The sequence below is a fragment of the Parasteatoda tepidariorum genome, chromosome 5, assembly GCF_982258835.1.
Source record: "Parasteatoda tepidariorum strain Cologne lab strain chromosome 5, Ptep-v5.0, whole genome shotgun sequence".
In the NCBI taxonomy this organism is placed as follows: Eukaryota; Metazoa; Arthropoda; class Arachnida; order Araneae; family Theridiidae; genus Parasteatoda; species Parasteatoda tepidariorum.
The window spans coordinates 79,150,704-79,166,054 of record NC_141759.1 but is presented as its reverse complement, the minus strand read 5'-3'; the positions used below and the strand labels follow the sequence as shown (position 1 = coordinate 79,166,054).

Below are 15,351 nucleotides of genomic sequence, written 5' to 3'. Positions count from 1 at the left end.
AAGATCAAAAGAAATGGGACAAGGGCCAAAAGCGGCCTGAGTTACCCAGATATTTTATTCAGTTCAGTTCAGATCCAAATAAAAATATTTATATTATTAATTTATAAGTAGACAAGTTTTTGAAATTAGCTTTTACATATAAATCAAAAACTTAAAACTCGCAATATTTCGAATGTTGTTGTTGTTGTTAATTTACGTCGCACTAGAGCTGCACAATGGGCTATTGGCGACGGTCTGGGAAACATCCCGGAGGAAGATCCGAAGACATGCCATCATAATTTTGATCCTCTGCGGAGGGGATGGCACCCCCGCTTCGGTAGCCCGACGACCTGCGCGCGAAGTCGAGCACTTTACGGTAACGCAGTTTAACGAGGACCAATACAGCACACCCTCGGTCCCTACGCAGACTGATCCAAGGGGTCACCCACCCGCACACTGACCGCAGCCAGTGATGCTTGACTTCGGTGATCTGCTGGGAACCGTGTCCTAACGATCAGTCCACTGCGGGACCAATATTTCGAATGAGACACAGTGACCAAGTCAGAGCCAGAATACGATCTGTGTTCCACTATCATTTAACTTATTTCGTTTACTCTATTCCTATTGGACGATTCGTATTCCTGTCCCATTAGAAACGTATTCTTATTGGTTGCATCTGCAACTAATTGATTATTGATGGATTTTCAAAGAACAGGTAAGTGAGGTGAAGTCAGCTTATGCATCTGTATATATTAGACAGTATTTAGTTTATATTATCACATAAAAAAAATAATCTGCGAATTTTTTTTCCTGTTTGTATGCATTAACAAAGCGATTGTCTACTAAAAAATATAGTTAGTTTTATCCTCATTCGAAGAAATTTTAAATTATAATGAAAAATTATAAGAACGGTACGAAATTTCATTTGACCAAATTTTGGGGCTGTTTTATGACGTATCCTATTATTTCAGTCGTATAGATTGTGTTTTATGACAAAATATATATAAAAAAAGAAAAAAATAATAATTCTATGTATGATGAAAAATTAGAAGAAAGGAAAAAAATTTCATTAAAGCAAACTTTTGGGCAATTTTATAGCATATAAATTATTATTTCACTCTTATAAAAAAAAATTTATGACCAAACATATGAAAAAAATACACAGCAAAAATATCCTACGACTAAAATTGTAAGTTATAATTGTTCATAAGATGAAAAGTTATAAGAAAGGTAGGAAAATATTTTATTATGTCATTCTTATGGATTGTGTTTTATGACCAAAATGTAAAAAAAAAATACGCTGCAAGAAATAACCACGATATTTAAAAAATGCTAAAAATTGAAAATTAGAATTTGCATATAAAAACTAAAAAAAAATTAAGTTAATTATAATTACTTGAGAAAATTTTTTTATCGTATTTACGACTTTACGTTTGTTTATATGTTTCATATTTCTTAGTAAAAATCGCATTTCCTCCCATTATTTAAAGCTTTATCAATCCTGATCGTGAAGTTACATTGATGTGTATAGAGTCTTTAAAATGCATAGATGCGTTGAGCGTGCTATAATATTCTTTTTCCCTCTTACAATACTTAACAACGTATTTAAATGTGTTTTAAGGAGGTGCATATACTGTATAAATCTGAGCTGAAAGAAAAAGAGCTGGTAATTCTGCCACTTTTTATAACAGTTTTTCGATAAGAAACAAATAAGCTTTTACTATTTTTAACTATATTCTCAATTGTTATTTCAGCGTTATTAATTTTTGGGTAAAAAACAGCTCTATATTTAAAAAAAAAAAAAAAAAATCTTGGTGGTCATGCAAATTATAATATTCTTGAAAACAAAGCTTTCATTCTGAAAACTTGTTTTCAGAAAGACTGAAACAAGCTTTTCTGAAAAGATTTTTTTTAACCAGTATTTGTTCTTTTCCGTCTTGATGTATAAGAACTTACAGCCCTGGTCTTATTTTTCGCAACTTTGGCAGATTCTACTTGTGTGTTATCTTGTTATTAGCAAATGATTTGCTCTCATTTGCTAATAAATAAGTCTTTCTTTTGTCTCTTATTATTGTTTTTTATTTTTAAATTTTTTTTTAAAGAAATTAAGATGCTTGCAAATGACTTCATCGTAGGTGTATCCTGACATTAGTCGATTCAGAAGCCAATCAGGTTCGACACACATGCGTGACGTCGCTTATAGGTATCCAATTAAATCAGATTTAAATCCCATGGTTAGGTAATATTACTTCATTTCCTCTCGAGTTGCAAGTATCCAATTGTTGTTTATAGATCAGTTAATGAAAAATAAATAAATCAATAAAACAGAATGTAGATGTTTTTTAAAAGCGAAGCTCGATTTTTGTTTTTGAGTTATTGTATTTTGAGTTATTTTTTTTAAATTAAAAAAAAAATCATCGAAACGGTAAGAGAAAAAAATATTTGAAAATAGAATAGAAAAAAAGAATCAGGAACTAAAAGAATATTAATAAAAATTTATTTTCTCCATGACATCCCTCCCCTTAAATAAGCAAAAAATAAATAAACAAATAAACGCGAATGTTTTTTTTCCATCCTAAAGTAAAGAAAAGGTATAGAAGTTTGAAAAGTTTTGTAAGTTAAAACTTTTAGGGCAATTCCATATGTGACGGAATGACATTTTGACTTGCAAAATAACAATTAATTGAAGTTTCTATGTATCTAATTTCAAATAAAAAAAAATTTTCTCATGCATATCATTATTATTGGCATTATGTGCTTCATAAACTAAAAAAATAGGATTTTCTATCTTTTTTACTTTTAATTTTACGAACTTTTTATTTGCGTGACGGAATGACATTTTGGCATGCCGCTTAGAACTGGTAGTTTCTGCGAATTTTGCAGCTATTATTTTTCTGAACTATTTTATACTTTTAGTATAATGTGTAAGCAATGTAAAATGTGAATTTGGAAAATTAACTTCAGGTTGGCTAGCAGTTATTAACATCTATTTGCTGTGACGGAATGACCGTGACGGAATGACAAAAAGTTTAGTAGAAGAAAGCCTTCATTTAAAAAATGTTTTATTAATATGTAAATGATAAACAGAATGTAACAGATAAACAGGATTAATATTTACGTAAGAATTAGTAAAAATTTCAACAGTTTGAAAATTAGGTTGTCTCTGAAGAGGTTTTATATCTAACTTGCCAATGTCACATCTTATCTTCGTTCTCCGGAAATTTATGCATTATTAAGACATGTGACGGAATGACGTAAAAGAAGTTACTTTTATTTTATATATTAAGCTTAAAATGTTTAAATTTTGATCTATATGCATATTTTTATCAAAATATTGCAAAAGAAAGATACATTTCTTTTATTTTATAAGTATTTTTCAAGAAAGCAATTTGAGCACAAATGTGAACAATTCACTTGTCAGCTATGTGATTACTTTAGAATGCTGCCAGATTCAAAAAATTTAAAATTATCAAAAATGGAACGGCAATATGTAGACTTTGGCTATTTTTGAACATATTTTTAAAATTAAAATATGCAATTCATAAAAATGAAAATTTCACTTAAAAGTTGACACTTCCGTGGAATTGCCCTTTAACGCGTTCTTATAGTTATGATCAAAGCTTTAGGCATGGTAAACATTTTACTCATGCAAAATTTATATTTACCAAATTAATGTAAGGAGATTGAATGGTATGTTATTTATTTATTATTATTATTTTTTTTTGACTTCTTAAAGCATTTCTTTTATTAATACCACAAGCAATCAAAAACTATGAGTTCATCATGTTCCTTTCTTCCAAAATAATCAAATAATTAACTTTCGAGTAACTTATCATTTTAAACACAGAGGTATTTAAGAATTTATTTTTAAAATTGCTCAGTAGCGTGACATGTTTAAATATTATTAATTCTTTAAGTAAAAATCAGTAACTTCCTTCGGTGTTTTCCCTTTCTTTTTAAACTACCTGTTTGGAGACGGAAATTCCAATACTTTATGAAAATCTAGACGCTAATAGAATAAAAGCGTAATCTTATTCGGATGATTTCTAGTGAAATTCGAACGTCAGCTATGCAAACAAATGACAATCAAATAATAAAAACACAAACTGAAACCTAAACTTTTTCGCGGTAACAGCTGTTGGCGATGCAGTTAAGACCACGTGACTTCAGGTGCGCCAAATCGAGTTAAAAAATATTTTTCACGCGATATTTGAAGAAAGCAGTTCTCCAAAATGGTTTTGTGAGAATGTTTTGAAATAAATGGCGTTTCCTCGTTCAATTGTGAAGTTTTTCCTTAACGTTAAAAATTTTTTACTTAAATTGTAAGAATTTTTTGAGTGTCTGCTTAAATACAAACAAAATATGATTGGAATATTATATGCCGTATTGATGATTTGGATTTCAAATTTACCCGTTAATTCTTTACAAGATGTTGTTTTCTTACGTAAGTAAAACCTTTTTTTTTTTTAATTAATATACAAACAATAACTGTTAGAGAAATTAAAGTTTCATAGAAAAGTTAAATGTTTTGATTGGTTAATTAAAGCCAATGAAAACTAATAATCTGATCCCTAATTTTAACTTATAAGTATCTAATTAAATTTTGCGAAATATCATGAATTTTGGAGGGTAAAACACGTGACATTTGCACCTTTTTTAAAACTTAAACAAATAATATTTTTAGGATCAATTAAACAAGTAATCAAAAGTATAAACAATATTAATATCATATTAGTAATATTATTGTGCATCATAAATGTACATAATAAATAATGCATGTATCTAAATTGCACCCTGGCAAAGAAGAAAATCGTAATTCAAAAAAAGAAATTCATTTAAAAGTAGAACATAATTATTAATTGTGATCGTAATTAAAATTATTAATTACAAATTAATGATTGAAAGTACTTATTTTCTGAACATTAAACACCTTCCTAACTTAACTTAATTATTCTAAAACTATATGTAGAATTTTTAGTTCTTTTGCCCATTTAATTTAAACTGAAGGATAAAAAATTAAAATTTCATATGCTTTTTAAAGTTATTTTGTCATTATTTGTAGTGCTCGATAAGAAATATAAGAAATTAGATAGTGGTAAAGTAAATTTATGTTACAAGCTAACAAAATATCTCAAACAGTCACTTTTTCTTAAAAATATCACGTTCAATTTTAGAACTAAAAATTGTATATTAACTAAAATTAGTAACATGTGTTGCCAGTAATTATAACTTACTGTTGCACCCCCAAAATAGTGCATTACTACCAGTACAAATTAATAGTTTCAAAACTTTAAACGCGATTACATATTACTATTTGACAATAGATTATCGCATTTCTTTAGAAAACTTTTATTACTTAAAATATTTTTGTAAAATAAGTGGTAGAAAATGTTTTTTTTTCTCGTAAAGGTTTTCGAGAGAAATAAGTTAATCTACTGTGATTTTCCCAATGTATTTTTTAAGAAGAGTTTTATTTTGACATCTTAATACCTAATACATCTGTTAAAATATTTAACAGTGCAATGGTAGCTAAAGCAACAATTAACTACTCCGCTTACTTTGTCTTCACTTCATTGTAAAAGAGTAATAATAAGCCTTAACTCCTTAAGATTACAGCTGCAAAAATTAAGATTTAGTGTTAACGAAAAACTACTTTTAGGGAAAAGTAGCAAAACTTTTATGTTTAGATAAATATTTTATTTTATTTTATAACCGGCATTGAACGGGAGACACAAAACAGAATTTACGACTATGAATTATAAACTCCGTAGCCTTGTAATTTTGAACCCAACCCAGAAGACAAGTCAATTCTTAGATGAAGCGTTGGGGCAAACTAACCTTCGAGGAGGACATTTTGATGGAACTAACCAGCATTCGCGTTACATGGAGAGGAAAACCATGAAACCTCCCATGGCTAACTCGACGGTAAGGGGATACTAGCCCATAATTCGTCTCAAACTGAGAATAATTTTCGTCTGCATTGTGGTCGGTGAGGGCAGAGAGCAAGACTCGTAACAATCAGTCACCGCAGTTCTATTTAAACTAACTAGTGGGCTGCGCCCCCTGCTCGCCAACCCCCGAAAATTGTTACCCAATATTGTATGGTTTGCTTCGAAAGCCAAGCTCGCTTCGCTCGCTACTAACTTAGGTACATTGCAAATGCACAAAATTCTAAGAATTCAAAACAATCATTCAAATCCATATAACAACTTTTTTTCAAAAAAAAAAATTACATCTTTTTAGTAAATACTAAGTCATTAAAATAAATTTGAATTCAAATAAATGACATGTAATTTGTTAAACTTATTAGAAATGTGCTATAGTATAAAATCTAAAAGCGTAACAGCACGACTGAGACTCATTTTTCAATGAATAACTAATAACAATAATAAAACAAATAAATTCGTGATATAAATCAGACATCGTCAAATAAATTCGTAGTATATAATATCGTTAAAAAAGCGCTTTCGACATAATACTATAATAGAGATCTATCGACGAAGACTACTTACTTCTGCCTAGCTTAATAGTATGAGATTACCGCAGCTGATGGGGTGAATTTCGGAAGAGATCACATTTAGTGAGAATGCTCTCTCTGGTTATTTAAGATTCCGTTTTTAAAAGCGCTATATGTTGAGCCTCCTCAGCTAGATTTGGCATGTGACATTTTCAGCGGCAATCATTGGTCGATTTTCTAGCTTTGCCATTCGGGGAGTTGTAATGAGGCTTTTTTTTGACGCCGTGTAAGAGAAATATATATATATATATAGATACGAAATTTTCTAGCGTTGACTACCACTTTAGTTTTAAAATATCACAATACCATAATTCCTGATTAAAATTAGATATTAAAGCCAAAGAAAAAAAACCATCGATTCCATTCTCTTTATCGATATATATAAAGTGTAATCATATCAAATAAGTAGGGCTGTCAAGGGCAACTAAAAATGCAAAACGTGGTGATTTATTTAATAACCTTTTAAAGCAATTTTTTCTGCTTACTGATCACAGTAATGCAAAGATTACCGGCTTAAACATAGGATAGAGAGTACATAACCAGAAGCGATAACTGTTCCTTCATCGAAATTGATATTAATATATTAATAATAATATATTAATTATATTAATAATAATTGATATTAATATAATTGATGATAATTGAGGGAGGTGGTTCAATTTTATCAATCAATTTCATCACCTGAAATTGATTACAAATGAGAAAATTTTGCTATCACTTAGTTATTTTTCATGTTGTTTCTAATGACGCTCGGACAAACCAAGCTCGCCAGCTATTGACTTTCGACGAATTAAATCAGTAAGGTGCACCTTTCGCTTGACAAGAGAACACCGCAAAGGTGAAAGTAAGTCTTAGCTCAGAACATTACGGATACCCATCGTTTGTGAGGCTACTTCTTCAATTTAGACATAGATCTTGTTGTAATTATTAGCAAAATAAGGGTGACAGCTATTTTAAGTTAATATTTAATATGAACTTCGAAAGAAAAATAAAAGTACGATTAAAAAAAAAAACTTAGACATAAATGAAGTTGCCAGATTACAAAATGCAACTCTACAAGATAAACAAAAAACAGCGTGAGGCTCGCTGATAGAATGCTCGATTTATAACAGATCTATCTGAAGGAACAGGAAATTTTCTTCAGATCCCAGCACCCCTAGTAATGCTCAACGACCAACCATAGGACTTTCGAACCCATAGATTTTAAGATAAAGTATATCACATGTATTCTGTGTTATTTTTCATGGTCCATTGAAACGTTAAAAAAAAAAAATTGTTCTTTATTAATAATTTTTCAGCAATCGTATTCACATACGACTCAGTGTAATATTAAAAATATATTAGTCTTTAAAAAAAATTTTTTTTAAAAAGTACTACTTTCTATTTATTTTAACATCGTTACTTCCCACGGTTCTCAGAAAAATTTAATAGCTGTAATATATTTATTTTAATGCTATTAGGAATACGTATCATTTTTATGTAACCGCTTTTATGTTTAAAGGTCCGGTAGTGAAAGAATTTTTTTCGAACATATTTTCGTTACCAAACAAAATTTAGTGGTAATCACAAATGTGTTAAAGGATCGGTTTCATTTTCATTATCATCATTAAATTATTCTAAGCTCCCTCCCCCCTCGGAGTTCTGATTGCAGTTACCAACTTTTGAGCTTTCAGGTTATGATTTTAAGCTGTATTTAACATATAATGAATTTTACTATTGTAAGCTGAATTTAAATTTCAATTTAGTCAACACTTGTTCGAATAGAGGGAGAGAGATTGCATCTTTTCGTATGGAGGCTTTTTTTCGAAGGATCTGTAGTAATATGAAATGATGCTTTTTTGCTAATAATATGCTGTATTTATAACTGCAGTGAATTTGCAACTATTACTCATGTCGTGACTGTTAGATCCTGTTTAATCTATCTAAAGCAAGCGCTATCAACGGTTATTTTAAAAATGGCGCAAAACGTCAACATGAAGAAAGCCACAGTTTCGTGAAAAGGAAAAGCATTTTTGGTCTAATTTTTTTAATATTTAAGAACTTACTCCAATGCTGCATTACCTGGGCTCATAAAAATTTACAAAAACTGAACATAAGGCAGTGATTTTGGTAATTTTCTTCTAGGGGGAAAATATCACCAAATAGACGATTTTTAAAAAAGTTCAGTAACTTTTAATACATTTAAGTTATATTTCTGTATAAAGCCCAGATAATACTTCACGGCAAGATTATTGTTTAAAATCATCGCATTGCTTCACTTAAACTTTTTTTTTTTTAATTTCCTTGGTGACAGAGCTTCGAAAAACAGCATTAACATCAACAAATTAGCCTTTATGATAACATCAACAAAACAGCCTTTATGAAAAACAGCAGTAGGGCAATTTCACTTTTCTGAAGTGGATATTTTAAAGCACTAGCTACGAATTTAGTTAGTTGAAAAATTTAATCCTTATGATTTTAAAGAGGAACATTTTATTCTCAAGATCATCAATAACTTCTTGTAGAGCCGTAGTGGCTCACGGTATAGAGCATTCGCCTCCAAATCAGGTGACCCCGGTTCGAATCCCAGCTTTGAGCTGGTTGATACTGGTTGAGCTGGTAAACCGAGGGAGATTTTCTTGTTTTTTTTCTCAATGTAACGCAAAATGCTGGTTAGTTTCCGCAAAAAGAAAAGTTCTCTACGAAGGCTAGTTTATCCCAATTCTTGATCTAGGAGTTTCTTTGTCTGCTGGATCAGGTTCAAAATTACTAGTCCATGGATTTGAACATTGCTCATCGTAAATTCAGAATTGGGTCGACTGTTCAAGGCTGTTTATGAAATAAAATAATTGTTATTAAACAGAATTGTAACGCAAGAATCCTTAACAAGTTTTTCACAACGAGGATGCGATTGAAGGTTGATCTATTATTCATAGTATAAATTCGCAATAAATTCTCTCCGATATCAACTATAGCAGTGAACTTTTTTGAAACAATTATTTCAAAATAGTGATGCAATGGTTAGTTTTTTGAGTTGCTGTTTGTAATAACATTAGATGTACTTAAATACTTTTAGTATTTGTGAAGGTCAAATAACTTTGTGTGCGTTTATCAATTAATCATTCATCTATAATCGATTGGTTTCCACGGCGACTGTCTTTGAAACGCTCTAACTATCATTATTTGAAGAAGACTCGATCATCACCGTCCATTTTGTGGCTAATGGTATACGGAAAAATGGCGAATTTCTGGAACAATTCTCCCAAAAGTTGGGAATCGATTTTTAAGTATTTTCTTCTTCTTTCTTGAATTTGATGGGGGATTAAAAACAGTAAAACGAGAAATTTTTTTATTTAACTATTTATTGCCTAGAAACTGAAACCTATATATATTTGGAATTAAAAATAAGAGAAACAGGAACAAAGTGATAGTACATATTTGCTTGTTACAAGTGGATTGGAATGGAATGAATGGATAGAAGTTTCGATCTATTACCTATCTCTTGAGTATTATAAAATTACTTATATCTTGACTTCAGATTCTAAACATTTATTTTAATTTAACTAATAGAACTATCTTGTTAATGCGAAATAAACCGTACTTATGAAATACTTCTGTTACGTTTTTTTCTTCCATTTGAAAAATTAATAAGTAAACCGTAAAGGACGCTAGGCACAGATGAAATAAATCATTTACTCTCTAGCCAACTAAACCGTTGGAATAGTTTTCGAATTATCCTGATCTCGGAGCTGGGTAACTGGCACTGTTTGCGGACCTATTATTTCCGAGATGTAAGAACTAAAAATGCCGTATATTTAAATTTTTATTTCTACTCGTTAAAACTCAAGGTTTTGTCGTTAAAAGAAGCATTGTTTAATCAGATATGAATATTATTATTAATTCAGAATAATAAATTACCTTTCCAAAAATTTTATATGTGGTAGTTGCAAAATATTGAGATTTCTGCAACTAGTTCTGGAGACATGGCGTTTACCTTACCAAATTATTGGGAAAAGGTCTTCAATATTGTGGCTCCTTCCTCATGCTTAAAATTGCATCTTAGAACACAAAAATTCGATTATTAGATCAAAAATTATAGAGCTTCGATGCCCTATTTTTAAAATTTTGTTTTTCTGATTGCGTGATTCCTCAAAATGTAGTAGTGAACTATAAATATATTTGTGAAAAAGTTGTTACGAATTTTTAGAGCTATTTAATAAAGTGTAAGATTCGTGGGGTGAATTAAAATTATTGTACCTAAGGAAAAAATAAATAAAAAGTCTTTCAAAGGAAAATTATTATTTTTTACAACTTGAGATTTAGTAAATATTTAAATAGTGACTAATTTTGTACATCATTGAAATCTGTGGGAAAATTAATTGAACAAAATCCATTCAACCAACTCCACAGTCACTAAAATTAAACTTTGAATCAATATTAAATTTATTTTAAGCATTTCACACTGTTGTTTTCTTTCACCCCCTTTTCTTCATTGTTTTATGAGTCAAAACTTTTGTTTGACTTTTTGGTTTTTAAAATAAGGAAGAAGAAAAATAAAATACAGAACACATTTCAAATAATAACAATTCTAAAAAAGTATAAAAAAGAATTTAAAGGCTTATTTTTTCTTTCTTGAAAATTCGGTCAGTAGGAATTTGTGTTTCAGATGAGTGAGTAAAGATGACCGTGTTCGATACTTTCTAACAACATTTTCAATAACCATTTTTAAAACTAGTTTCGCTTTCGGATTCCTTATAACAATAGAACAATTACTTTTTTTTATTTTTGGCAACGGATAATAAGCGTTTTATCTTTATTATCTGATAAGTGTGATCTTTCGCCTCAATTGAAAAAAAAAAGTTCAAAGAAGGAATATTAATCGCAATTTACGATAAGGAAGAACTTTGTTGGTAGATCTTTAAATTGTTAATATTCATGAAAGGAAAGATTATTCACATGGACATTCACTTGTTGTCAGAGGCGTTTCTTCACTTTCATTGTTTTTTAATTGGCAAACAATGGAAAATGTTAGCAAAATACAAAGTTTAGTTCTTAGAAGCTTAGTTCATTTGGCGGAAAGTTATGCCATCAGCTAAAATTTGTGTTTAGCAATGAAAATAATTTTAGAGGTAAATATTTAGAAGAATTAACAAAAAAAAAAAAAATTACTTGTATCGAACTAATGTCATGTTATAAATACAAAATTAACTTTTTACAATGCCTTTTTTCAGGAATTTGAAACTACTTTTTCTCAACATATTGATACCTTGATGTTAGATGTTTCAAAGGTCATAGAATTAATAAAAAATATGAATAAAAGGAAATGTTAAAGGAAATATAACTATTAAATGATCAGGAGACAGTAAATGCCATACAAACATAGAACAAGGAGAAAATGAACGACAGCGACTGCCTAACGGAGAAACAAAATAAAACAGCTACCCTACAACAATAAAGGAGACACTTTCCATTTATAAAATTTATTTAAATTTTTCGTGATATACTTAACCCTTTCGGGCCGACTGTCACAAATGCGTGCCAACATAAAACCGTATCAATCAGGGTAAAAAGATAAAACTGGTAACCAAAGTAGTTCTTTAGTAGTTCATTTGTGGGCGGCGTTATAATTGTTTGATTTATTTAATTCACCATTACTTTAGTTCGAAATAAAATTATTTACTTATATTTTGAACTAACATTGCTTATATATATGAATAAACTAACAGTAATTAAAGTAAAAGCAAAGTAAGTCTGTCAAATGAGCAAAGCTTACATTTAAGCTACCGTTTTTTATTTATTTACATCCTGAGTCCGATTTTGTACGAATGCTTTTATGAATCACCCGTCCCCAAGGGGTTAAACACGTAGGCAATAATTTTATAATTTTAAAGGTGCTTAGGTGAAGCAATTTCTCATACTTATCAATAAAGTTTAAAGCTTTCAGAATTTTGAGGGACCGACAATAAATTATGAGGGCAAAAGAGGGTTTTTTGAGCACCTTATGACAGAAAATATAGCAGTAAGCCTGTAACTTGTTTTAGTTACTTTGCTTAATAACTGCATAGAGCCGTATTGGCACAGGGGATGGAGCACTCGCCTTCTAATTAGGTGAACCGGGTTCAAATTTCAACGATGGCTGGCCTATACGAATTTCGCATCCGTCTCGCACCGACCACAGTGCTGTCATAAAAATATTCTCAGCGGTTGACGGATCATAGGTTTGAGTCCCTTTGCTGTCAGGCTAGCCGTGGGAGGTTAACATGGTTCTCCTCTCCATGTAACGTAAATGGGATTAGTTCTATCAAAAAGTCCTCCACGAAAGCAAATTTCTCCTAATTGAACCAGGAGTTCCGTTGTCTTCTGGTTTGGGTTCAAAATTACAGGACTAAAGGCGTTAAACAGTCGTAGTCGTAAACCCAAAGTTGGATCGGCTGTTCAACGACGGTTTAAAATAAAGTAAAATTACTACATAAACCTATAGTAAAAATATTTATGGAGATATGGACATTTTATTGAAAACTGATTTTACAGCCTTACGTTTTCTTAAGTATAACGGCAAAAATATTCAATTAAATGAAACAGAATATTTGCTGCAATTTTGAATTGATAACAAAAATTACATTTATAACTTGGGAAAAAAAAATTGGTTAAAAGTTGTCTTGGTCAACTTTGTCGAATTAAAAATTCAAAAGTCGGTCAACTTTTGAATTTCTAATACAAAATAAAGTATATAAATATGAAAGTCAAAAGAAATATGAAAGTCATTATAAGCTATGATTCTTTTTTTTTTTAAGTCTTTTGAAAGATCAAAGTATACTAATAATGTAAATATTTATGTTTTGATCTGGAATTATATACATATGAAACTGTTAAACAAAACTCGAGTAATGGATGAATGAATGAATGAATGTAAATAATAACAAGTTTCAAAAAACAAGAAAAAATATAGAAAACTTCCTGTGTATCTCTCCGCTTATGTTATATTTACGAGGCAATGTGTGAACAGGCTTTATATTCTAGTAAGTTTTATTATTGTGATTTGTGTTTACATTTACCCGTAATTTTACCATACATAAGAGATTTCTGTAATTTATAAATTTTAAATGGTCGTGAACTGGAATAAAATTTGAGAAAATTAACATCACAACATAAATAAAGCATCAGGTTTGCTATGTTTTGAGTCCCTTATTTGGCTATATTAGTGTAAAATATTACTGTTTGTTATTATTATTATTTTGCAGCATCATAACATGCTTGTGGAATCTTACAAATTCGCTTGCTGTTTCGTTTAAATTTAAATTGAAAGAAAGCGTTACACTGTTAACACTACAAGTATAATAATGTTGGGTTCAAGCTTAGGCGTAAAAATAATAACCCAGAAATCTTAAGACGAATTTTAACCCCTAGCGCCACCTGAGCTTAGCTTTATACGGTTATCAATCCATAGTCAATGCTAAAGAATATCAAATTTGACTGCTAAGTATAAATTAATAAAATATTTTCATTACATCACTTCCAAAATTTGCGTGAGCATTGTGGTCGATGCAAGCAGGATATGAATCCGCATCCGGCTTACACCGACCACAATGCTGACTTGAAATATACTCAGTGGTAGACGTATCATTGGTTAGAGTTCCCTTGCCGTGGGAGGTTCTCCTGGTCTTCCTCTCCATGTAACACAAATGCGTGTTAGTTCCATCAAAAAGTCTTCCACGAATGCAAATTTCTCCCAGTGCTTGATCTAGGTGTTTCCTTGTCTTCTGGATTAGGTTCAAAATTACCTTACAGAGTTGAATATTAGTAGTCGTAAGCCCAAAATTGGGTCGACGGTTCAACGACGGTTAACTGTCCACGCGTTTTCGCAACAGTAGTTCGGAAGGGGTTAAATTTGGAGAGCAAAAAATTCCAAATTTTAATTAACTGTATGTTTGAAACTTACATTTCATGGACAGTACGTAGAAATCATCGGAAATTTGAGTACTAAATTCAAACCTGAATAATGGAACATCGGTTGCAACTAATGAAGTAACTATTTTGTCACCTGATTTCTTTTGATTTATGCAACTCATTTCCAAATCACTGTCATTTAAATACAAAAGTAAAAAACAAAAAAAATATATATCAAGTGAGTGCTGTTCATAAACAAGCTTTTCAAACAGACTGAAATCACATTTTTGACGCCAAATGTCACTCACAACGCACGTCATGGAGAATTTTTATAGTTTTATTGAAGATTATTTTTAGAGGTCGATAAAGAACTTATCCTTCGATGCTTGCTTCAAGGGAATATGAATCATTTCATTTCCAAATTTATTTATTGCTTTGATAACAATTGCAGGATTCACCGTAGCTTTTAAACCAATCCGTTTCTTTTTTTTCCCCTTTTCTTTTAGTTATTATTCGAAACGTTACGAATAAAACGATGATGATAACTTTATGAAATATTTATTATTTTTTTTTTATTTCCAATGGCAGGCCAATTTAAAAGAACAAAAAGTATAAAATAACAAGAAAAACAAGGCAAAAAGAGATAAATAGAATGGAATGCATAGTGACATGCTTAGCCCATACGGGCCCTATAGCCTCCCAGTAGCGTCCACACACAGTAGTGGAGATGAACTCAGGACAGACGGAAATATGGGGCAGGTCCATGTCCTCCCCTAGGGCTTGCATTTAGGACAGTCAAAAATGTTTATACTAAAAAGGTGCTTGGCCAGACAGTCATGGCCCGTTACAAGTCTAAAGAGAGCAACTGCCTTAAACCTGGGATGATTTGGGATAGTTAAAACATGGTTGAACCAGGTTTTGTGTATATTGCTTTTACGGAAATTCTCTGAAAGCATGTTCCGGAATTGGTTTCGGACCAGCAATTTAAA

General features: G+C 30.6%; 1 protein-coding gene across 1 annotated transcript in view; it reads left to right on the top strand.

The window, feature by feature from the left end:
* The first annotated feature begins 4,084 nt into the window (after positions 1 to 4,084).
* Positions 4,085 to 15,351, top strand: part of LOC107444792 (uncharacterized) — a 37,793-nt gene continuing 26,526 nt past the window's right edge. The window contains exon 1 of the mRNA XM_043046938.3: positions 4,085 to 4,423. Coding sequence (XP_042902872.2) covers positions 4,342 to 4,423 — 82 coding nt within the window. The 5' untranslated portion in view covers positions 4,085 to 4,341. The remainder of the gene's footprint in view (positions 4,424 to 15,351) is intronic.